The following is a 26,595-nucleotide window of genomic DNA, read 5'->3' on the forward strand; positions in this document are numbered from 1 at the left end:
ATGTCACTGCCACTTCATGTTCTGCCTACCACTAGTTATGATGACAAACTCAAGAAGTCTTTCATGCACCAGCTGTCACTCCATGTTGAGCTTAACAGGGAACTGTCCTCCACTGTTTCACCGCCGCACATTGTGATATTCCGGCCTCAAGGCAGACCGAACGATGAATTTGATGGAGTGGTTCTACAGTTCCTTGATAAATGTAAGAATTTTTGTCAGCGACAATTGTAATGTTGACGAGTGCAGATTGAGTGAGTGGGTGAGTTAAAAGTTAACGTCACATCATCAGTATTCCAGCGATATTGTGACGCAACAAAATGGTACATAAGTAACAAATAATTTTAGACTGTTTATAGACCTATCGTCAAAAGACAGTACAACTACTAGAATACCGCAGACTTTTGTATAAGTAAGGAAGAAGATTTAAAGATGTCAACTTCTTTATTATGAGGAACACAACGTTTCGGAGTATATACAGATAATTGGTAGTGTTGGCTTCCCTTGTTAACTTTCCACCTTTTGTTATCGGTTTACTTTTGTTGTTCTTACATGTCTCTGTCTCATAGCATTCATGATCATTCACCTGGTGAAGGAGTAAGCATATACTTATTCCTTATGTGTATCACTTCGAAATATCTTTCAAAAATGTATTTCAAACAGGTTTGCGAGCATGTAAATATAAACTATTATTTACCAACAAAATATGAAACGCGTTCTAGATCGCCAGCAACTGAAGGAAGATCAACATGAGTGGATACAATACCTTTGCTACCTGTATGGACCCCAGCAGTATTTGCATCATCCCTTCAGGTGTTGGTGATTGTTGGCAAATTCAGCCAAACATTAAAACAACACATATTTTACGATGAAAAGCATGGTAGGAATAAATCTCCTTTGAATCACGTGATCTTACATATCCTCTCATAAAACATATACTATTATGTTACTTCAACCCCCTTTGAGGATACAGCCTATGTCACAAATTAAAACAATAACCATCTACACAATTCAAAATTAATCAATAAGTCATATTTCTCTCTAAAAAATCAGAACTACGATTTTTTAAGAGATTATTTAGAGATGATGAATTGAAATATTGACCCTTTGTGATGGATAAATCAATACAGTACAGGAAGGCATGCTTCATGATGATTTTCTCACCAGCAAAGACCTGTCAAAAGAGTTCATTAAAACCTTAGATAAATTGTTATTTTATGCTAAACAACATTACCGATAATACACAACATGGTGGGACTCCTTGTTCTTGATCAAAGAAATCACAAGGTGGATCCTACACATATCTGGAAATGTATATATGTTAAATACTAAATTCAAAATTAGGCAAACGCCCTCGCAATCTGATTTCATGAGGATTTTTCCCGTTCTAAATAAAGAAATATAGAAACGGTGTGTTTTTTATTGATGATACCATTTTTAACAAACATTTTTTTTTCAAAATAACCAAATTGTCAATGGTGAGTCTGTTATTTTTTCTAAAATTCCATTGTATATTTGTAATGAGATTATTAATTTTGTTTCTAATTACCATATTAATCTGTTGTTACATGTCGATTCCCAAATTGAAACATTATGTTAACCCAGAAATCTGTACATAAAAGAAGTGAGTGTGAAACCAACAAACAAATGGTATACAATCAACAAATGTATTACAACATTAACTAGATTTCCAAATCAATACAAATTACTGCAGAATCATTACAATGACAGTACACAATAGAGTGGAAGTACAATATTCAATAACCATATAAATTATAATAGCAGTGGTCAGTATCAAACAAAAACACAGTGGTGAAAGCAAAAGTCAGTGATCATATACTCTTCAAAAAAGAAACGCATGGCTGTAGCCATGGTTTATAATGTAGCACCCAGCACCATCACGAGGCTATGGGATCAGTTTCAAAAGAATGGATCACCTACGTGAAAGGACGACCACATCCCAAATGTCCGTACGGCATAGAATCTCTGACCAGACCATATGAAACCGTTTAACAGCAGCAGGTCTACGAGCAAGACAACCTGTTCGACGCGTCTTATTGAGTCGGCAATATCGTCAACATCGATGCATTGGTGTCGTCAACAAAGTGGTATGGCCTCAACTGTGATAGTAAGATGTCTGGTTCAGTGACGAATCAAGATTTAGCCTCCGTCGAGGGGATGAAAGAACGTGGATCTACAGACGTCGGGGATAACGTTACGCCATAACTTGCGTACGGGAAGTGGACTTGTTTTGTGAGGGTAGCGTTATCATGTGGGCGGCTTTCTGTCATGGAAGGACAGGTGTGATACATGTTACGCAGTGTTTTTTTAACTGACTTTATTTTCACAAAGCTTTTGGTATACATAGTCAATTTCACGTGCCCCACGATTCCAACGAGCTTGGCTTTAGTACTCCAGAACATTCCCCCCTACAAATGATAGATCCCAGTCTATCATTTCAAATATTAGCTATCAGTTTATTAGCAACATAGCATATGTACATTTATATTTGAAATAATAGGCGACTAAACTGTTCAGAAAAAAAGTCAAAACATGTTCTGAAAAACAAATCAGTCATCTCAACATTTACTGTTCTGTAAATAAGAAATATTCCACTTGAAATCATGTAAATTCAATGGTAAGTATAATGTTCATTGTTAAAAAAGCACATTCTGTATCATAAAATGAAAAATATCAATGTTTCAGTCACTCGAAATACTTCCTTGAATAACATCTTCTATCCTGTCATCAAGTTCTTTGAATCCACTATCCATAAAGTTTTCTTTGAATCCTCCATTCACGAATACTTCTCTCCATTCCTCAAATCCTTCTGCTGTTCTGTTCTTGAAGCCTTCTCCACCTGCAGCTTCTGACACACTCCATTCCAGTGGACACACTTGTGTCACTGGTCTTGTCACAACAGCCTTGCTGGTCTGTATGTCAACAACTCGAACGTGTCCATCTCTTCCTGGATGTGTCTTTATGATTCGTCCGGTGATCCAACTGCCTCTGGGTGACTGAGGGGAGACAACCAGAACGACGTCATCTACTTCAAGATCACGGTTTGGTATAAACCATTTCTTCCTTGCTTGTAGAGAAGGAAGCCATTCAGACATCCACCGTTTCAAAAAGTGGCGTACCAGTTCTTGCACTCTTCGCCAACGTTTTTTCGAATTGATCACTGTCTTATCAACCAATTCATGAGCAAATATTCCACCCTACTGACCATCAAGAAAGTGATTAGGAGTTAGGGGAACGCCACCATGTGGATGCATACTTTGGTAAGTTAAAGGCCTTGAATAAATCAATGATTCAACTCTGGTAAAGGCAGTCACAAGTTCTTCATCAGTGATGTAGCTCGTTTGGAAGACTTTATAATTGCTACAAAAACACCCCCCATATGTGGTGAATATGGTGGGTTAAACTTCCAAGTAACTCCATCATTGGCCAAGGTGGTTTTAATGAAATCCTCATCAAGTTTGTCTATAAGTGGCTTCAGCTCTTTAACGGATCCTTGTCCCGTTATCTGAAACCACTACACTTGGCAAGCCTCGATGGTTGACCATTCTGTAAAAAGCATTCATGAATGCGTCGCTATCAAGCCCGTATGCCATTTCCAAGTGCACAGCTCTAGTTGCCAGGCAAGTAAAGAGACAAAAGTACGAGGGCCATTCAATATATAACCAGCCTAAGCTATTTATCAGATCTTAACGGTTGCATGCTTGTCACGTGTTGTGCACCAATGTATGTCACGTGCATAGACAAAGTTTCACTGAGAAATTGTATTTGAATTCACATGCGTGATCTATAAAGATGGCAAGGGTAGATTCTGCCAATTTTTCGTCAAAGGTTGAATACGGGGCTGTTATAAGGTACCTCTACTTTAAAGGTAAACCGGGAAAGGAGATACATGATGAATTGTCAGATGTTTATGGTGACAGTGCACCTTCTTATGCACAGGTCAAATTCGGGGTTGCAGAATTTAAGAGGGGTCGGGTGAACCTGGTAGATGAGCCACGCCCTGGCAGGCCTGTAGAGGTGACCAATGACCAAACCATTGAAGTTGTGAGACAACTGGTTGTCAAAGACAGGCGAATGAAGGTGTCAGAAATGGCCAAGGCCTTGGACATTTCAGAGGGAAGTGTCCATACCATTTTGCATCATCGTCTGGGTGTGAGGAAGCTGTCTGCCCGATGGGTCCCAAAATGTCTTAGTGATGATCAGAAGGCTGCACGTGCGTCAATGTGTCAAGCACTTTTGACGCAATGCAGTCGGAATGCAGACAACTTTAAGGAGAGAATTGTTACTGGTGATGAAACCTGAGTACACCACTATGACCCAGAAACCAAAAAACAGAGTAAGCAGTGGACTGGCTTTGCTTCACCCTGTCCCAAAAAGTTTAAGACTCAACCATCGGCAGGCAAAGTCATGGCAACATCTTTTGGGAAACTAAAGGGGTCTTATTCATTGACTACTTGCCACTTGGCCAGACTATTACTGGAGAGTACTACTCCGATCTCCCGGACCGTTTGCAGACTGCTATTCTTGCCAAATGTCGTGGAAAGATCAGAAAAGGTGTGCTGCTCCAACATGATAATGCCAGAGTGCGCACCTGTCGACTTCCGGTTGACGCAGTGAAGCGGAACGGGTTCAAAGTATTGCCTCATCCACCTTACGCACCAGACCTGGCACCAAGCGACTACTTTCTCTTCCCAAACTTGAAGAAAGAACTGCGTGGACGTCATTTCCGGTCCGATGATGAACTCACGACAGCAGTGGGGGGGGGGGGTTACATGAACAACCCCATGGTTTCTATCACAACAGGCTTTTAGCACTCACATATCGTTGGACAAAGTACATAGACCTCAATGATGATTATGTTGAAAAAGAGGAAGTGAGGAGCAGTAGCAAATAGGTTAGGCTGGTTATATATTGAATGGCCCTTGTAGCGTTTAACTCGTTGCTTTCCCCTACCTTGTATTCTGATGAAAGGTCCTGCAAAAATAACACCGGTTTGATCAAATGCTCTCAATGAGTATTTCAGTCTAACTTGTGGTAGTGGAGCCATGATTTGCACACTAGGCTTCGCCTTAAGCCTGCGACACCAAGAAAATTCCTTTTCATATTCACGGATCTCTTCATGTAGATAGTAGAGCAAGTATCTAGTTTGTACCAAGGATGTGTTTTCCATCTTCATGATATTTCTTCACGATTAGCTTTGTTACCCAATTTCTTCTGGGCAATACTATCGGGAACCGTGCATCAAATGGGAGGAAATTTGCAGACTGCAGTCTACCTCCATATCTAATCAACCCATCTTCATCAAGTATGGGATCAAGTCCACTGAGTTTACTGCTTGATGGCAATTGTTTCTACATTCAAGTGCCGATACCTCCTTGGTGAATTCCTCCTTTTGTGCACTACCTAAATGATACATCTCTGCATCACTAAGCTCTTCGTAACTTAGTCCCCCAGTGATTCTCAAACCTAATTCAGATGACTGTTGTTCACAAATCTATAAACCCATGCTGTAATCCTGAGTAGTTTTTGCCAATGTGAGTGTCTTCTCAGATCTAGTCTCCAAAACCTGTCAGGTGTTACCATTGCAAAGAACTGCTTTGTCGATATAACAGGTTGATTGGCTTCAGAATCATCTAATGTTTGGGTGCTCACCATCTGCAAAGGCCATTTTGTCACATCTTGTTCTAGAAAGTCAGGTCCAGAAGTCCATGCTTTGCTCAAATAAGCAACTGTTGTACCCCTAGATAAGATATCTGTTGGATTCTGAACAAAATGAACGTAGTTCCATTGACTAGGAATAATGTTTTCCTGGAAAAAGGCTATCCTATTAGCTACAAATGTTTTGAATTTGCGGCTATGGGTTTTTTATCAAACACAGCACATTTTGACTATCTGACCAAAGAATCACACCAGCAATATTCACTTCAAGAGCTTTGACTACAGTCAAGATCAACCTATCTCCTAATACTGCTGCCATTAACTCCATTCGAGGAATGCTGACTGATTTCAGAGGTGCTACCAGACACGTTGATGCCATCAAGCGACTAGACACAATCCCATTATGATAGGTAGTTACATTGTATACAACTGCCCCATATGCACTTTCTGATGGGGGTGGTCGGGTAGCCTAGTGGTTAAAGCATTCGCTCGTCACGCCAAAGACCCAGGTTCGATTCCCGACATGGGTACAATGTGTGAAGCCCATTTCTTGTGTCCCCCGCCGTGATATTGCTGGAATATTGATAAATGCGGCGTAAAACCATACTCACTCACTCACTTTCTGATGCATCAACAAAACCATGCAATCTCCTGTTCACAATGTTGAAGTTGAGTTGCAAACATCTCAGGAATCTAACAGTCTCCAACTCTTTCATTTGATTAAGCCACAACAATGCTTTTCTGTTTCAAATCATTATGAAGCTCTTCGTCCCAATCTAAACCCTTGAGCCAAACTTCCTGCATGATGAAAGGAGCAAGGAATCCTAACGGATTGAATACCCTAGCCATTTCTCTAAGAAAACCTCTCTTTGTAAGTATCCAACTGTTGTGTGTACTAAGCTTAACTTGTCATCTTTTGCCACCCACGTCAGACCAAGTGTTTTTGTAGTTGGCAACTCATCCCTACCAAGATGAACCTCAGTAGCCCTATTTTCTAAGGGAAAGACTTCAGGTGAATTGCTTAACCATTTTCTTGCACACATGCCTGCCTTTCCCCATAACTCTGTAAGCTGCTCATACAGCTCTATGGCTTCGACTGCAATTGGAAGTGAGTCTATGTTGTCATCCATATAGGTCGACTTTAACACAGTCTCAGCAGCTTTTGTAGATTATCTTGAAACCTTCTAGCATGTTCTTGTGATATATACTGTGCCAAAACGGAGAGGCATTAACACCAAAGACTACTCTACTAAACCTGTGTCATGTCATTCTGATTGTTTGGCCTCCAAAGAAATCGAAAGAATGACCTGTCTTTTGGCAACATTTCTATCTGAAGATACATTTCTGCAATGTCACATACTATGGCTACAGAGTACCTTCTGAACCTGAGCAATATCTGAAATAGGTCACTTGGTAATTTTGGACCATGATGAATACTGTCATTCAATGACAGACCTTCACATTTTGCTGATGCATCAAAGACAATGCGAACCTTTGTAGTTGCCCTATCTGGACGCACTACGGGGAAATGAGGTAAGTACCATCCACAAGGTACATCTGTTCCATCAATGGACACCTTTTCAATGTAACCTTTCTCAAGATACCGAGAAATGATACCATCATAAGTATCAGCAACCTGTTTGTCTTTTGATAATTTCTTCTCTGTGCAACAGAGACGTTTGTAAGCTATTCCCCAATTGTCCGGTAAAGGACTTGCATTTTCCTTCCATGGAATGCCAATTTGATACCGACCATTCTGGTATCTGAACGTATATTGTACAGATTCAATGACAGATTCATCATCCTTGGAAAGGATAGATGTCGAAGGTGGAACTTCATCAACTTCCCATAATTTCTTTAATATTGAACTTAATTCAGCTTGTCTATTGTCAGTGAAGAAGCTGCCCGAATTCTGACAATCACTTAATCCTGGTATTCTACCAATACAGGTCCATCCCAATGGAGTTAACTGTGCTGTTGGCTCACCTTCCTGACCTGGGATGTCCTGATAGGATTTATGCAGTTCAAGATAATCCATTCCAATAAGGAGATCTATTATATGAGGAGATTTAACTTTTGGAAACTCAATGCTGTCAAGGTGTTTCAATCTTCCTGCATACATTTGCCAATCAACAACCTGAGTAGTTGTTAAGGCAGATATCGTAGTATTGACTGAACCATCCAAACTCTCTAGTCCAACTTGAACTGACATAGTTTCCAATGTTTCAGGTTGCCCATTGAGGACATTAACTGAAACTTTCTCTGTAGGACCCAATAACCCTAATTCTGAGGCAGCATCTTGATTAATATAAGCCTGTGTGCTGGCATCATCCAATAGTGCATTAACAACAATTCTGTTCTTTCCATTCTTTAGAACTACTGACACTGTTCTCAATGATACTAGCGTTGACTTGCTAGACTTAGTGGAAGGCATTGTAACTACAGATGGACCCTGACTTCCATGTGTCTTTTCAGTTTCAGGAGTTTCAGCTTTAGAAACATTGTCACAACTTCTTTTTGTTGAGAGAAGAAATCTACTATGAGTTGCGGTACATTTATCTATTCCACAGGTGACTCTGCGTCTGCAATTATTACCTAGATGGTTAGTGCCAAAACACCTGAAGCATAGGTTCAATTGTTAAGCAGTTTCCTTTCTTGTGTGAACAGTCATTGTCTTGAACTGTTTACAGTTCCAAATATGATGACGACTTTTACAAAGCACACACTGAGAGTTCATGTCAGTCTGTCGATTGCCAAAGTATGAACCCGATTTGCTCTTACCTTTAACTGTAATCCTTCCCTTTTGGGAAACGCCATGCAAAGTTTCTGATGCTACAATGCTCAACTCAGCTTCTTGCAACACCCACTCACGCAATGTGTCTACTGATTCTTGACACGATCAAAGACCCATCTTTGATAGTCAGATAGTAGATTCTGTCATTTTCTTCAGTAACTGTAATTTGGCGTCTCTTGCCACCATACTTCCTCTCACATCTATCTAGTGCTACATCATATCCAGCCGCACTATGACCTAAATCTTGTATGACTTTCATTGCATCCCCAGTTAAGTACTGACGCAACTGTAAAAGCTTGTACTCGGTTGTAGCTGGAGCCTTATGAACACAAGCCATGATAGCCGCTTTCCAACCCTCATATGATTTGGCATCACCCGAGAAATTAGGAACGGAAACACATCCCAACTGCTTCCACATATCATTTCCCAAATTGTAACTACTCGAATGTGCAATAGTTTCTGGGGAAATTGTATGTCTAACATTTTTCTGTGTAATGGGTTCTGGCCTATTTATATGACTTAATTCATCTGCATTGGTCTGCTGCCCCCGACCTAACCCAATGTCATTTGTTTGTGACCTCTGACCTAAACTAGCAACATCTAACTCCAACTGTGGTTCCACTTGCTCTATGTGAGAAGCAGTGACAACAGGGACATGCTTTTCTTTTTCAGCCGAAAATAATATGGAGAATTCTGTTCTAACAATGCTGAACGATCTCGCATCTGCCCTGTTTTTCAAATATTCTTGAGCTCGTTCTTGTATCTCATTGTTTTCACCTTCAGAAGGGAGCTAGACAAATCCTTACGTGGGTGGTAGACTGAGATGGCAAAGAATATGACAAAAAGCTTTGTAAACAACATGTTGCCATGAATAACATTTCATCAAACATGTTTTGTAATGTTTTCTTTTACTGTCATTGTCAATTGTTGCAATGAGGAAATAGCCTGATCCCATTCTGGTCGCCACAGAACATAACAGTTTCCTTAAATCTTGTAATGTCATCAACGTACCACTCAGCGTTGCGGCCTAGAACGCAATAAAAAACATCCGATTATCAAACTGCTGTATTTCCTCTTTTAGATGTCTATTAATATTGCGATAGCCCTTGACTCGGCGTGTATTTTAGACCCAGCATGTTGTAAAGGAAATATAGATACGTTTTACAGATCATATGGGGGTGATCTATCAGCTGCCATATATGTAGGCTATTGATGTATTCATATGCAGGTATTTTAGAAGATTGATAGTCACGATTGTTACTTTTCCCGAATGAAACCGACGCCAATAGTAATGATTGTTTATCGATATTGTAAACTAATCTACAGAGAGGAGCGTTATAAGGGGGAACTCTTTGACCATGCACGGTTTGTTGCTTTGATCTGTTTCAATGAGGCCTCCTCACATGCTGCACTTTCACTTGTCACAACATTCCATCAGTGTGTATTTTACATGAGGGGTTAGCTGTACATGCGCACAATAAAATACATAACACACAGATAATATCATATTTTTTTAACTCAGATTAACATTAAACGAAGGACAATTAATTCCCCATTGAAAATTACGTGCGCAAACGTACTTCCTTACTTCCCTTTTAATTGACTCGTCTGTACTGACAAAGTGATCATTGCGGGCAGACACGTTAAGCCTAATTATTATTGCCGAGACGTTGTTGACACACACGACAGAATTAGTCATGTGAAAAATCCCTGGGACAGAAGTTTCTGATTGCCGGACATTGATATTAGTGAAAGGTCTGCAAATCAAGATATCGAGCGTATCACAACTGTGTGAGTTGTCACCCTGCATTGTGTTGAGAATTTGATCATTTTTGCGATCAGTTATTTTAACAATCTCTCGATTTTCTACCCAAAAGTGAGATAAAAGAGTGTTTTCAGGATTTATGTGTTCAAGGATGAAACTGGTCAAAACCGACCCCCCTGTGGTGTAGATGTTAGTTATTTTGTTTGACAGAATCTTTTTTGTCACTTCTGAATTGGTCATATCAATAAATTCACAGCCATCATCGTCAATGGAAACTCGGAAGGATGATACCCGAAGATCACGTTGAGATGCAAAGCCAAGTGCTAAATCAAACTTTCCAAAGTAGACCAACGGGACGGGACAAATCACGGATGGCCCGAAGCTCAGTTACAGTAATCGCGAAAATGGTTCTTTCAAGGCTCTTTTGCATTACCCGTCCAGTTATGGACACAAAGATATTATTGGCAATGTGAAGATCCCCTTACTGACTTCAGGACCTCATCATCAACTCTGACGAAGCGGGAAGGTTTTGCAGACTCTTCGGCGTTACGGAGAGCAACGCTGGGGTTTGGGTCCTGAGTTTCAACATCCTGATTTATGTCACTCGCTTCACTTGCTTCAGTCGCCTTGTCAAGTGTGAAACCTATCAATCGAAATGTAATCCTAGAAAATGTATTTCTTTTACAGTTTGTTTACAGATTAACGCTGTTACACATCATCAAAATATTATTCATGAAATGAGCGTTATTTTGTTATGTTAATATAAATTGATAGAAGCGTCAAAATCGAAAACCAACTCATAAGTTCCCAAATTGAACTCTGTAAACATTTTGGCTTGTCTTGAGAAATGAAACCGTTTATTTATTTATATGTAGTTAAGAGGCTCCTGGGATTTGTTGGAATCGAATGATAATCGACAAGGCTGGCTGACCAATTAGATTGTGGAACACACTAACTATTGGTTTACCAAAATCGATACTGGAATCTTACAATGTCTTTGTTGGTGTTCAATGTTTTGTGAAGAGAAACCTGAACCAGGACTCCAACAAATGTACCTGTTGACAACACGTTGGTTGCTTGTTTGTATTTATTACATAATAGTGTAATAGAGATCCTGTGCGCAAGCATTTAATGGTTTTTTTTTACTTCTCCTGCAATGATGTATACACCTTCAGAAATTTCAAACGGGCACCAAGGATGCCCGGATAATTTGTTCCTACCAGACTGGTCCATGAGCCACCAGCATGACCGGACACATCTATGTGGTGTAAGGGTCAAAGTGGTGTATTGGTCAAAAAACCATTTATAATCCCATCCTCCAGCAACACAGGGGCTCAACCAACGGAATACAGGTCGCCCAATTCGGTCTCCTGTTACGAACAGCAACTCCAGTTCCCCACGTCTGTTTAACATGTTCAGCTACTCTGTAAACAGGCCTGAAGCCAATCACGTTGAGTTCAAGCATCACAAAGCATGTATGGCCACCATGTGCGTTGACAACTGCCACACAACGTCTCCGCATGGACCTTGTGATGCTTGTGAACACATGATTAGGAAGACGACGCCATTGTTGCTGCAAAATGGTGCCAAGATCTTGCAAATTCTGTGGTTGGTTCTGGAGAGTGCGCAGATTTCTGCCAAGAGCATCCCAGACATGTTCGATGGGATTGAGGTCGGGAGACCTTGACGGCCAGTGTCATGACGTTGACTCCCGCATTCTGAAGTAAATTCCCTGTCAAAATTGCTGTGTGGGGTCGGCATTGTCGTGTTGGAAGATCAAACCGGGTCCATTGCTGCCATAAAAGGCAGAAGTTCCTGTGCCAGTACCTGGTCGCAGTAAGCAGCAGCGTTGAGCTTGCCACTGATGACAAGAACCCTGGAACGTGCATTGCCACAGAAAGCACCCTCTACCATGACACTTCCGCCTCGAAATTTGTCAACTTCCTGTGCCCAGCACTGGGCGTAACGTTCATGACGCGCCTCCACATCCTCGCCGTACCATCAGCAAATCGAAGATTAAATCGGGATTCATCACTGAAGATGACTTGAGTCCATCGTAAGTGTCGCTGTGCCCACAATTGACGTTGACGTCTGTGTAATTGAGTCAGAATCGGCCCGCAGTATGGCCGTCGTGCTTGAAGGTGAGCAGTTCCCAGACGGTTTCAAACAGTTTGCGCACTCAGTCTACCCCTAAACAGTTCATTTCTGGTTGATGTAGCCGTCAAAAATCGATTACGGAGGTGACGAAAGACAATCTGACGATCCTCTGCATGTGCCATCACACGTGGTCGACCTGGCCGAGGGCGATCAACGGTGGTACCTGTTTGCTGTAGACCCGTCTGTAAATCATAAACAGTCCGTCGACTACAACCCATCGTCCTTGCGACTTCAGCTACGGACGTTCCCGTCAGAAACATGCTGATGGCACGTTCACGTTGCACATTTGAAAGGCGTGGCCTGACAAATGGCCGTAAAGACTTTTGTTGTCTTGTGTTTTTCTTTTTTTGTTAATGACTGCTAACAAGTATGGCTGAAAACACGTGCGGTATTATGGCCACGTGACCAGTTGCACGTGAAAAACCACTTTTGCCACTATAGTGCTGTGCACATGATTTATATCGATTCACCTGCACAAAAATGAGTGTTATCTGAAGACAATACGTGGCAATTACTGTTTAAATACACAATAAGGGCCCACAATGATAACTGGTCAAAATGTTAAAATTTTAGGATTGTGAAGTTTTTAATTTGGTTCAGTATATATAGTTTACAAGATATCAGACATTGATCTTTCATTTCAGATAATCCCAGCTGTGGGGATTTTATTCTTTTCACTGCCTTTGCCATGCCACAGCGGTATGACCGTGGCTTCAGACCAGCCTGTGAGTTGAGGTTTAGGCACAAAGGCAAGCTCCTTATAACATCTGGACATCTTGATACACAAGTTAACAGAGACACATTTAAAACACTTGGACATATCCTTGTGGACAAATATGGTTTTAAGGTATGTACAATTCACAAATCAACTTGTATATGTAAAAGTGGTCAGTGTGGGTTAATGTTGAAATTAACCTTTGTATTATAAATTCACAGCAATAGTTTATTGTTATATTTTTTTAATATTTATATATTTGTTAGATTTCTGTGGATCAATCACAAATAGGAAGGGATGTGGGATCTTCACATCTCGTTTCAGGCAAAGGTAAGTGTACTTTGATATTCATGTGTACGCATTGCTTGCTCACATTCATATTCTGATGTCGTTCCATGTCGTTTGATTCAAAATTGAATATGAATTTCAAATTTTATCAGTCAATAATGATATCGATACATAATACCTTTAATTTCCTTCAGATACGGAAAAGACAAGCAAACAATACACACACGATCATAAAGGCAATTCGACCAGAAGTGATGACTACAACCTATGTCACAAAAACAAATCAACTGTTCGTGATACCAACAGTCAAGTGTACAACGAGAACCCAACTGTTAGTGATGCCAGCAACCAAACGGACAAGGACAACCCAACTGTTAGTGATGCCAGCAACCAAACGGACAAGGACAACCCTACTGTTAGTGATGCCAGCAACCAAACGGACAAGGACAACCCAACTGTTAGTGATGCCAGCAACCAAACGGACAAGGACAACCCAACTGTAAGTGATGCCAGCAACCAAACGGACAAGGACAACCCAACTGTTAGTGATGCCAGCAACCAAACGGACAAGGACAACCCAACTGTAAGTGATGCCAGCAACCAAACGGACAAGGACAACCCTACTGTTAGTGATGCCAGCAACCAAACGTACAAGGACAACCCTACTGTTAGTGATGCCAGCAACCAAACGGACAAGGACAACCCAATTGTTAGTGATGCCAGCAACCAAACGGACAAGGACAACCCTACTGTTAGTGATGCCAGCAACCAAACGTACAAGGACAACCCAACTGTTAGTGATGCCAGCAACCAAACGGACAAGGACAACCCAATTGTTAGTGAAGCCAGCAACCAAACGGACAAGGACAACCCAACTGTTAGTGATGTCAGCAACCAAACGGACAAGGACAACCCAACTGTTAGTGATGCCAGCAACCAAGAAGACAAGCAGAACCCAACTGTTAGTGATGCCAGCTACCAAACGTACAAGGACTACCCTACTGTAAGTGATGCCAGCAACCAAACGCACAAGGACAACCCAATTGTTAGTGATGCTAGCAACCAAACGGACAAGGACAACCCAACTGTTAGTGATGTCAGCAACCACATGGAAAAAGACAAACTTATGGTTAGTGATGCTAGCAACCCAGAGAACAAAGACAAGGACAACGGTGGTGTTGGTGGTGCCAGAAAGCAAGCGGACAAGGACAACCCTACTGCTAGTGATCCTAGCAACCACATGGAAAAAGACAAACTTATGGTTAGTGATGCTAGCAACCCAGAGAACAGAGACAAGGACAACGGTGGTGTTGGTGGTGTCAGAAAGCAAGGGGACAAGGACAACCCTACTGTAAGTGATCCTAGCAATCACATGGAAAAAGACAAACCTATGGTTAGTGATACTATCAACCCAGAGAACAAAGACAAGGACAACGGTGGTGTTGGTGCCAGAAAGCAAGCAGACAAGGACAACCCTACTGCTAGTGATCCTAGCAACCACATGGAAAAAGACAAACTTATGGTTAGTGATGCTAGCAACCCAGAGAACAAAGACAAGGACAACGGTGGTGTTAGTGGTGCCAGAAAGCAAGCGGACAAGGACAACCCTACTGCTAGTGATCCTAGCAACCACATGGAAAAAGACAAACTTATGGTTAGTGATGCTAGCAACCCAGAGAACAAAGACAAGAACAACGGTGGTGTTGGTGGTTCCAGAAAGCAAGCGGACAAGGACAACCCTACTGCTAGTGATCCTAGCAACCACATGGAAAACGACAAACTTATGGTTAGTGATGCCAGGGACCAGGAGAACAAAGACAAGGACAACGGTGGTGTTGGTGGTTCAAGAAAGCAAGCGGACAAGGACAACCCTACTGCTAGTGATCCTAGCAACCACATGGAAAACGACAAACTTATGGTTAGTGATGCCAGGGACCAGGAGAACAAAGACAAGGACAACGGTGGTGTTGGTGGTGCCAGAAAGCATGCGGACAAGGACAACCCTACTGCTAGTGATCCTAGCAACCACATGGAAAACGACAAACTTATGGTTAGTGATGCTAGCAACCCAGAGAACAAAGACAAGAACAACGGTGGTGTTGGTGGTGCCACAAAGCAAGCGGACAAGGACAACCCTACTGCTAGTGATCCTAGCAACCACATGGAAAACGACAAACTTATGGTTAGTGATGCCAGGGACCAGGAGAACAAAGACAAGGACAACGGTGGTGTTGGTGGTTCCAGAAAGCAAGCGGACAAGGACAACCCTACTGCTAGTGATCCTAGCAACCACATGGAAAATGACAAACTTATGGTTAGTGATGCCAGGGACCAGGAGAACAAAGACAAGGACAACGGTGGTGTTGGTGGTGCCAGAAAGCAAGCGGACAAGGACAACCCTACTGCTAGTGATCCTAGCAACCACATGGAAAATGACAAACTTATGGTTAGTGGTGCCAGGGACCAGGAGAACAAAGACAAGGACAACGGTGGTGTTGGTGATGCTAGCAACCCAGAGAACAAAGACAAGGACAACGGTGGTGTTGGTGATGCTAGCAACCCAGAGAACAAAGACAAGGACAACGGTGGTGTTGGTGATGCTAGCAACCCAGAGAACAAAGACAAGGACAACGGTGGTGTTGGTGGTGCCAGGGACCAGGAGAACAAAGACAAGGACAACGGTGGTGTTGGTGGTGCCAGGGACCAGGAGAACAAAGACAAGGACAACGGTGGTGTTGGTGGTGCCAGGGACCAGGAGAACAAAGACAAGGACAACGGTGGTGTTGGTGGTGCCAGGGACCAGGAGAACAAAGACAAGGACAACGGTGGTGTTGGTGGTGCCAGGGACCAGGAGAACAAAGACAAGGACAACGGTGGTGTTGGTGGTGCCAGGGACCAGGAGAACAAAGACAAGGACAACGGTGGTGTTGGTGGTGCCAGGGACCAGGAGAACAAAGACAAGGACAACGGTGGTGTTGGTGGTGCCAGGGACCAGGAGAACAAAGACAAGGACAACGGTGGTGTTGGTGGTGCCAGGGACCAGGAGAACAAAGACAAGGACAACGGTGGTGTTGGTGGTGCCAGGGACCAGGAGAACAAAGACAAGGACAACGGTGGTGTTGGTGGTGCCAGGGACCAGGAGAACAAAGACAAGGACAACGGTGGTGTTGGTGGTGCCAGGGACCAGGAGAACAAAGACAAGGACAACGGTGGTGTTGGTGGTGCCAGGGACCAGGAGAACAAAGACAAGGACAACGGTGGTGTTGGTGGTGCCAGGGACCAGGAGAACAAAGACAAGGACAACGGTGGTGTTGGTGGTGCCAGGGACCAGGAGAACAAAGACAAGGACAACGGTGGTGTTGGTGGTGCCAGGGACCAGGAGAACAAAGACAAGGACAACGGTGGTGTTGGTGGTGCCAGGGACCAGGAGAACAAAGACAAGGACAACGGTGGTGTTGGTGGTGCCAGGGACCAGGAGAACAAAGACAAGGACAACGGTGGTGTTGGTGGTGCCAGAAAGCAAGGGGACAAGGACAACCAAGATGACAAGTGAGTGAGTTCTTGACGAGAATTTGTAACACGAACTGTTTCATAACTAGAGTATCATAGTTTCGATTTTAAAACTAGTTGAGAAAACGTTGAAATGAAGAACTATAAAAACGGGCTATAGATTGCCAGCAACCAAAATGAGGCCAATATGCTGGGGACCATGGGGACTTAAAATACGTCTGCTGCCTCGACAGTTGCACATCTGGATTTACACCATCCCTTCAGCTGCTGGCGATTGTATGCACGCTTAGCCTTTAAAGTAACATAAGGAGAAAAACATACTGTGTTTCGTACATTGAAAGCACAGTATTTTTATGTACCACGACTAAATAAACGCGAACGCTTTGATATTAGAAAATAAATTGAATGAAGTTGCATGGGTTCATTTCAGTGTTTTGAGTGGGTTGTCGATCTGAATTACGGAATCACCGATAACAGCCTTTAAGCAAAATATGGCGCTGTACAATTATGCTCAGGCATTTTGTTTACACTCGAACATACGACTGACATTGAAAGCACGGCTGCATGGAAAATAACATGAATTGGGCAACCCTTAAGAAATCTAAGCAAGCTTTGCAAAGCTTTCATTCTACATCACTTGTAACCATAGTGAGGTCATATTGCTCATTGAGACGCAACAGATATGACGTCAAGTCATATTTACAAAAGGGTCAAATTCCAAGCTCTCTGTTGACCCCAAAACTTAAAAACATTCTCTTTGAAGATTTCTAGAGTGTTTTCTGCACGAAATGTATTGCCACACATCCTTTGAATAGTGTAGTGACCGCAACTTTGCATTTTGTAACCTATAATTGTAGATACAATTACTTAAATATGACTAAGGACAATGACAGAAATAAGTACTTTTCTATGAATCAGTGGTTAATTGATATTTGACCATCTCTAACTGACCAATCAGAATCGAATAATTTCCAATATTATGGTAGAAAGACAAATATTCTACTTTAAAAATTCGCGGATGCAAGAAGCTATTTTGAATGACGTGGAACGTACACACCCTCTTAGGGGGACAATACTTTTACGATACTTCAACCTCCCGCGAGGATACAACCACTAACAAGCCAAGTTGGTTTCTTTGTTTGTTGTTTAACGCCGCACTCGGTAATATTCCAGCTATATGACTGACAAATAGCACTACCAATTATTAAGATAACACACTTTATACATCAACATTTAGCAATAACTTCTATTTCTTTAAGAAAACACAGTATTAAATAAGAATAAACATGACTAAACAGGTGACTGTTCTAACAGTGAAATATGTATCTCTTTTGATGGACAAAATCAACACAGTCAAGTAGTACTTGATTGAGTGTGAATCTTTCATCACAAGGGGAACTAAATAGAGGATCCTAACTGTAATGTGATTGTGAGATTAATCATATTGTACATGTTGAATGCAGTACAGCATACAACCGTGAACATATACGATATCACTATAGCATATATCAACACTGATCTTACTGACTGTTTGTCTAATGTGCAAAAACAAAATGTGAATACGTTCTAAATCACCTATTTTAATTTGCCAACATGATAGTTCATGTGACGTCACCTATATCACCGAGTTTTTTCCACGTACTACTTCTTGTAGCATAATGGCTTAAATCCACCTTGCATAACTACAAAAATGCATCGAGTACATCTAAATGCATTGTATATTCTTATATAAAAGTGGCGTAAAAACACTTCTATCACTAGTGGAATGCAATTCTATCACGTTCCTTCGACCGTATCCTCGAGCCGAGAGACTACTTCCAGTATGACGTCACTGTGTTGACAGTTACATCAGTTGTTGTAAATCTGAAGAAGCTGGGTAAGAAGCATTGCCGGATCCAGACCGAGTTCGAGAGATGTAAGTTTCCATCTTATAAATTATATTCTTGTCTGGTTGCCGGATTCAATCCTTTGGGAAAACCGAGGTTAATATACTCATTATTATCATTCTGTATCGCCGTGTTCAAACTTGTGCACACCTTATGTATAGCTGTATATGATACCGGTCAAAGAATAATATATACTCTGTCCAAAGGTAATAACTGTTCATTGTGAATTTCTTGGTTGTGAAATTATTCTTGGTAACTAAAATAATTACAACTGTGTGGTTGGTTGTACGATGTCGTCCCATTCCGATACTTTCAAATCAAGAAGGTATAAGCGATAATTGGTTTGATTCGATGTAATGTGCGTCACCACTTGGTTTGCATCTTTTCGTTGATGTAACCTTTGGTCACATGTTTATAATCGCTGTATGGAAATAAGAAGTGGTATCACAGATTCATCTGTAAATATAGATTGATAGGTGTCATCGGTGATTCTTTATTGATTGAATTCTGGTTGGTGAAATTGTTGGTTGGTTCTGATTTCTTTAGTTTTTTTAATATGAGGCCAAAGTAAGAAAAGTTGAGTTGGAGCTACATCTTGAAGTTTAATATTAAAAGCCGAAATGTCCCAGATCTGATTCTGATTCAGATGTGTGGAACAGGAGATGATTTCTTTTTGTGAATATCTTCAAAGAGAGGATAAAATGAGCAATTAAAAACTGGATTTCACTGACTAGAATATAATTTGGTGATGTACAGTAAGGATAATTTCAGACAGCGTTGCTGAAGGGATAGCTCATTTGCCTCCACATACAAGAATAGGAAACGTCTGAAAGGCAGCCGAGCCGAAAGAAAATGGGGCCGTAATTAAGTCTAGAGCGGATCAGTGACCTGAACAAATGCTGGGTTGCTATTCGAAATGCAGCAGATATTTTCTAGGAAATGTATCGAATTTGCTCTGGTTTTAGGACATTTATTCCCGTTTTCAATAGACCAGTTGTAACTTTCATTCAGACAGATTTGGTGCCTCTCTATTGTGTGCATATTTCTACCACAAACATTATTAAAATCACCCTCGGAAGGTGACCCATCTGCTGACTCACTTAAAACTTTTGGCAGACTATTTGTTTTAATACTGAACAGAGTGAGAGACAAAATACTGCCTTGCAGTACACCCTGATCCGGGCTATAATCTTCAAGCAGGATGGAACCCTTTTGGACTTGAAATTGCCTTTCTGTTAATAACTGTGATATATAAGGGGTGAACAACTTCTCCAATCATGTAAATCATTCAGAATGAAATGCTTCTAAGTAGTTTATAAGCTTTCTCACGACCGAAAGATATTGACACTTTGTGATGTTTGTTGACAATATCATTTTTTTACAAAGGATTATAATCGTACCAAACGATCAATATTATTTCTATTTTGATGGAAACTTCATTAAAATTTTGTGATAAGATAATTTCTTTCCAAATACCAAACCAATCAATTATTCACCATTCGTTTCATGGTTTGCAAACGCAATTGGTTAAGGATAAAGGTCGGTAATTTGAGGGATCTGTATGATCCCGGCCAGGTCTTGGTATGTGGACTAAAATGGCATAATGTCAGGAAGGAGGAAAATTCCCTGAAGTCCATATTTGGTTAAATATATCTAAAAGTGTCTCAGGACATTATTCGGTAACTGTCAGTGGATATTGCCATCACCTGCAGCAGGATCACGAGCTTGCTCAAGAGCGGGGTGTAGCTAATGCAATGAAATACTTACAGTTAATATAAGCAAAATCTACTTTTTTCGTTCCCTGTTGTTTCTGATATTTCTGAAACACAGGGACATACTTTGATGATGAAGAATGTTTGGCAAGAGTGTCACCACATTTATTTGCAATTTCAGATTTATCAGTTATTAATGTGTCACCATCTTTAAGATAGTTTACAGAAGATTTTGAAAACTTGCTTTCTACTTTTTAACCATGTTCCATACCTTAGACATGGGCGTGAGTGAATTAATTTTTGGAGACAGGTCCTACATGGTTGTTGCTTATTTCGCTAATAAGCACTTCGTGCCTTGGCACTAGCAATTTTGACGTTATTAAAATTGTTAACTGTGGGATGTCGGCGGAAATATTATCCGCTGTCTTCCAACACTTTCTTGCTTCTTTAAACTCAATATTAATATATAGTTTATGCATATTAGGTGAGTGAGTGTGGTTTTACGCCGCTTTTAGAAATATTCCAGCAATATCATGGCGGGGGACACGAGAAATGGCCTTCACACATTGTACCCATGTCGGTAATCGAACCCGGGTCTTCGGCATGAAAAGCAAATGTTTTAACCACAAGGCTACCCGACCACCCCTTTGCATTTTACGATTGGCAGAGGACTGAGAAATTGTTTGGTCAGCGATTTTATTGATTGAGCTGAAAAGAACTGGATGTGATCTGGTACATTTATGAAATTTACAGATTAAAAATTTTCAGTGCTTAACTTTTCACACAAGGACCAATTGGCCTTGGTAAAATTCAATTGTGATGAAGGTGGGTCATCATCCGGTTTTACAGCTTTAAGGACAGTTTGGAAGCGATCACTTCCCAAAAAGGTCGTCATGGAAAAAACATTCAAATTCATTGTAAACATCGAAGTCTGTGAGCGACAAATCAAGGGCAGATAAACTTAAAGTGGCAGGATGTAAGTAGATGCTTGAATCATCATTAAATATACCTAAGTTATTATTAGAAATAAAATCTTCAATGACTTTCCCCTTTTTGCTTGTATTTGTACTTCCAACTAACGTGGATTGCCCGTTTACATCCCCTACGGTGATGCAGGATGCAGCTTATCATAAAGATTCTGAAGGTCAGACTGCAGATGTAGATGGGATATACAAAGAGTAATGCAATATAAGTCGGATAGCAACAGCTTGAAGATTAGTATTTAGATGAACAGCACTTTGAATAATGTTCTTTCTGACTGAAATAGTAGAGTCTCTAGTCGCTTTATCACCTTGAGGAGAAAATAAATGATGTAGACGAAGATTTATTCTCAGAGAGATGAGTACAAGATGGAGGCTGTTACTAAGCAACGCCGCAAGAGACTGCATAACATACCACTAGTCATACTTGCGCAGTTGTAAAATGTGCCTTAGGTCAAATATGTCTAGATCTGTATGTTTACGATGCGTCTCTTGAAAACAGATTGCTGACTGTTAATAATTTTGAATTAAAAAGTATAACTCTGCAATACTACTGAATTAAATTTGTGCATGAAGGTGGAGTAAAAGGGGAACGACACCAGACTTTGTTTTGGGGAGAATGGCCACCTGTACGACCACTAATACTCATGTGAGGGAATACCTCCTTGTCCATAAGATTGTCCTGTTGTGTTCGCAGGTGCGACTAATTTTGTTTTATCATCCAAAACTGGCTCCAACAGTAGAAATGGCTTGGGTGAGATCAAGCAATATCTACATTGTAGATATTGCTGCAAAGAAATTGCATCACAATGCTTTGCAGGCCATTCTGACGCCATTGGTTAACATGACGTCACAATCAAATTACATCACTAATGGCTCTGCAACTGAAGAAGTTGTTAGCAGTGATTTTTACAGTACTTTTTGCAGACACTGCTTATTGTTGTCTACAAACTGTAAAAGTTGGAAGAATGATGTTGGATGATAAATAAAATCTCGCACTCGTATCTCTTGATATCACATATATCATCACTCGTTGATAAAAGTGGAAAAACTCCGAGGCTTGCCTCGTGTTGATATATTTAATATCAAAAGACGCTTGGGTGAGATGCTTTATTTGTTGCTGATCTTTTGCTCACATTTAACTTTTTGCATAATGGACTGATACTTGTATTTGCTGCACTCAGTTGAAGATGACATATGATCACCTTGACAGTTAGAGAGTTCAGAGGTTTCCATTTATTTCCATCAAGATTAACCTCACCACATTTGAAGCAAGTAACCGAACCTGTACATGAATTCTGCCATTTGGAACAGTGAGTAGGTCGTGGGATGTAAAAGTCCACAGGCAGTGACAAACAATCAACTTTAATAGAACTTGATGCAGCTATTGTATAAAAAATCAAAACGTATGTGCTGGATGGAAACACTGGATTGCGATCACGGTCACACATTAGGTCTTTGGGTCTGTAAGAACAGCTAACAGGTATATCTACCAACTTTGTTGATGACATTAGATTGGTGGTTTGTGTTTTTCTAGTTCATTCAAGCAAAAGAGCTCCATATAATAATTTATTTTAATCCTTCAACTCTTCAGCTTTACTCTTGTTCTTGGAGTCAGGATATAACTCTTTATACATTCCAGAACTGGGGGCGACATAAAGTTTGAAGACATACGTGAGTATTAACCACGAAACCACATTAATCCTGACAGTAAGGTTCTCTGTAATCGTTCAGAGTAACATATTTCCAGATTAACCAAACATGGGTATGTCACGTTGTATGCATATCAATGTTCACAGTAATTATCCTGAAGGTACAGTTTCTAAATAGAGATTCGTCACCAGATAAAACCTCTCTCAACTGGCATATTTCAGGCAGGTTACGGGAGATACAGAAAGAAATGAAGACAACAACAACTGTTTTGCAAGAGAAGGTGGAGACGAAGTTCAAGTTGCCACCAGGAAAACTAAATGGAATACTTGATGAGGTGCTGAAATATCTGGACCAGGAACAAGAGGTAACGAAAATCACTCGACCTCGGATATTGTGCTTTTTGTCATCAATCATATCTCTTAGACTGAGCTTGTCAAACGTGTATATTTCTTCCTCTGAAATATTGCAGGTTTCACAGTCCTATATTAATGGCTTCAATTACTGGTTTATCTGGATCATTGTGATAATGACAGGACACTGTGATACAAAATGTGACTTGGTGATCACCAGTATATTCTCACTGCTTCTTATTTACTTAATAATTAGTACAGTGGTTAAGTATTTCAATATCTGTGCACCATTTCAATGTTATTGTGGAAACTAAAACGGTCTTATTGATTCCAAATAACTGTTTGATTGGTATTCTAGAAGTTGGCAAAATAAAGCTGTACGTTTTTCTTACTGTTTCCTCAAAATCCATGCATGAAAAGAGATAATCTTTTATGTGTATGTCAAAGCAATTCATCCCATTATAAGTTGAAATGCGTTTTGTGTCATATTTTGGAAGATTGATAGTGTTTTAGAAAGGTATATCATATTTAACAGTGCATATATAATTACTAGTTAAACTTCGGGAACGGAAACCAGGACTCTGTGGCGGAGAGAAAAATGGAATTATATTACTTGTTAAACAAACTAATAGTGCCCTGCTCGTATTTCAAGAGACGTTTTACAAGATACATTTTCATACTTTTCAGGCTGCAGCAACTTCGGAGATAAAGGAAAGATTTAAGTTCCAAATGGACGTTTGTAATCAGAGAAGTAAATACAGAGGTGATGTTTTTGTAGTGTAAATATATGATGGGGCATCAATGAAACATTTAATGAGATTCTAAATTCAATGTACGTTTAACATGTTACCATTATCAGTATAATGCTGACAAAATAGAGTCTTCATACACCTTTAAATCTCTTATCAATGGATTAAATATACGTTTCCTGATGCTTAAATAAAAATTATGAACATCCTGAATGAGTGACATGGACTACTTTTGAGCAAAGTCAATATTTTATTTTTTTATTTCACCTTATTATTTTGATACAGAATTAATGCTTACGCACTTGATGTCAATTGCTTTATCTATGCAAAAGGATGTGATAATGATTGAAATTATCTACAGCTCTGCCCCTGCTTAGAGTCGATGTGGCCAGCAAGATAGAGAAGCAACTTGCACTGGATGAAGGATCAGTTAATAAGATCATAACATCTCTGCTAAAGGTACATTCACTTCAGGGCTGTAATATAGAACTGTGTTAGGTAATTCTGGTGCTTTTATCCACTTGGAGGCACTTCCTTACAGAGATGATACACCATGACTATTTCAGTGTTATTTGTCCCATAGCTCGGAGTCATGCCAAGTGTAAATGTACTCCAAGCCTTTTTTTACTTTTGTTTGAAGGACACAAAAGAAAAAGAAACAAAATCAGTGATACAGGAGATGAACTGATCTGAACTGATGAGAAGTTGCTGTTTCTAATTGAATGTTTTGTAGCTGAGCGATGATGATCATGTGGGAGGAAGGCTACGGTGTGGACTATTTGTTTCAGATGCAGCCAGAAGTGAGCAAATGGAATATCCATTTCAGACTGATGAACTGGTGGAATGGGGTACGATGAAGAAAGACTGAGGGAGTTGATGTGAAGAAGTTTCATATGGCGCCTCAAAGTGAGCAGCTTGTAGGCAAACAGGTTTAGGCAGAGGAACTAAATCAACATGAGTGTGCGAACTGATTGACGCGATATACATAAAGGACGTAGCTGTCTTATCCAGCAACTTTCAAGGGCATATGCAGCAGGTTAGGCGAATGTTATGCACCCATCCATGATCTCAAATACCTAGTGAAATAGTCATCAAAGTTCCAGGCAGCAGACTCTACATATCAGGTTTTATATACCATACCAGACTGTAGATACTTTAGGCTTGGCCAGGCAAAAGCAAACGAATCTATGTTCCATGTTAGACTGTTAATAAGGTTGATTGTTGAAATTTGAGTGTGTGATGTTTAGCTTATGCTCTTATTTGCTTTGTATGTGCAAGGCCGAATATCTTTCAGAGTTTGCAGAACATATGTAGTGGTATTGTTGTTTGTTATATTTTTGTATGTACATAAGCTTAACTCATCTGTGCTGATATAAGGCTTAATAGATGTTAAGGATAACACGTGGTGCTTGCAAACACATTGAGTGACGAAGCACTTTTGCACTATATTCTGATCATCGTATCACATTAAACACGTGGCACCCAAGAGAGGGTATGGAAATGACCACCAATGGAAAATGATCCCCTACCCACGAATCTACGAATAACGGATCCTCTCACACCTACAACTTAATTTTATTTAACAGACTTGAATTGAATTTGATGTGTTTACAAAAAAGAGTGAGTGAGTGAGTGAGTATAGTTTTACGCCGTTTTTAGCAATTTTCCAGCAATATCACAGCAGGGGACACCAGAAGTGGGCTTCACACATTGTACCCATGTCGGGAATCGAACCCGGGTCTTCGGCGTGACGAGCGAACGCTTTAACCACTAGGCTACCCGACCGCCCCTTACAAATAAGAAACATACAATGGCTATACAGTATACACTGTCTACGACTCTGTGCAAAGCGTGAATCCTGTATTCTCGACGAGAGTGAACTAGAAAAGAGTGCCAGACATCCAGGTTCCTGCATATTTTACCACAAGGTTCCCATTGAAGTAACATTGTGTAAATATAATGCAATAGTTGTTATCAGTGCCCATGTCATTCGTTCAGAAAGTGAAGTGTTTGAAAGTAAATACTTGACAGCTCATGTCGATGATATTTTGATTCTGTAGTACGGCACCATTCTATACAATTGTTGAACTTAGGCCTTCAGACACTGATGAAACATTTCATCCGTATTGAAGAGTGCTTTTGTGACAACTGTTTGTCTCATCAACCAGAAAATACAGATAGATATAAATACTTAAAAAGCATATCACATGGAAATGAACGCCTAAAGGCTCCTCTTTTGTATACATTATCTCATGTATAAATTTATAGTGGAAATCTATTGATTTGATATCTCTTGTATATTTTCCACATTGATTAAATATTTCCGTCAAAACCAAAGGTTCAGTAAGTTGTCTTTGCCA

General features: G+C 40.5%; 1 protein-coding gene across 1 annotated transcript; it reads left to right on the top strand.

The window, feature by feature from the left end:
* LOC139458028 (dentin sialophosphoprotein-like) lies at positions 1–26,595 on the top strand. Its single transcript, XM_071239344.1, has 9 exons — positions 1–202; positions 13,037–13,239; positions 13,374–13,437; positions 13,590–16,944; positions 23,126–23,157; positions 23,358–23,500; positions 24,174–24,249; positions 24,597–24,694; positions 25,024–26,595. The coding sequence occupies exons 1-9, from the start codon at positions 1–3 to the stop codon at positions 25,090–25,092; spliced, it is 4,242 nt and encodes a 1,413-aa protein (XP_071095445.1). The 3' UTR covers positions 25,093–26,595.

Source organism: Haliotis cracherodii, unplaced genomic scaffold (genome assembly GCF_022045235.1).
Source record: "Haliotis cracherodii isolate W230 unplaced genomic scaffold, xgHalCrac1.p SCAF_12, whole genome shotgun sequence".
NCBI lineage: Eukaryota > Metazoa > Mollusca > Gastropoda > Lepetellida > Haliotidae > Haliotis > Haliotis cracherodii.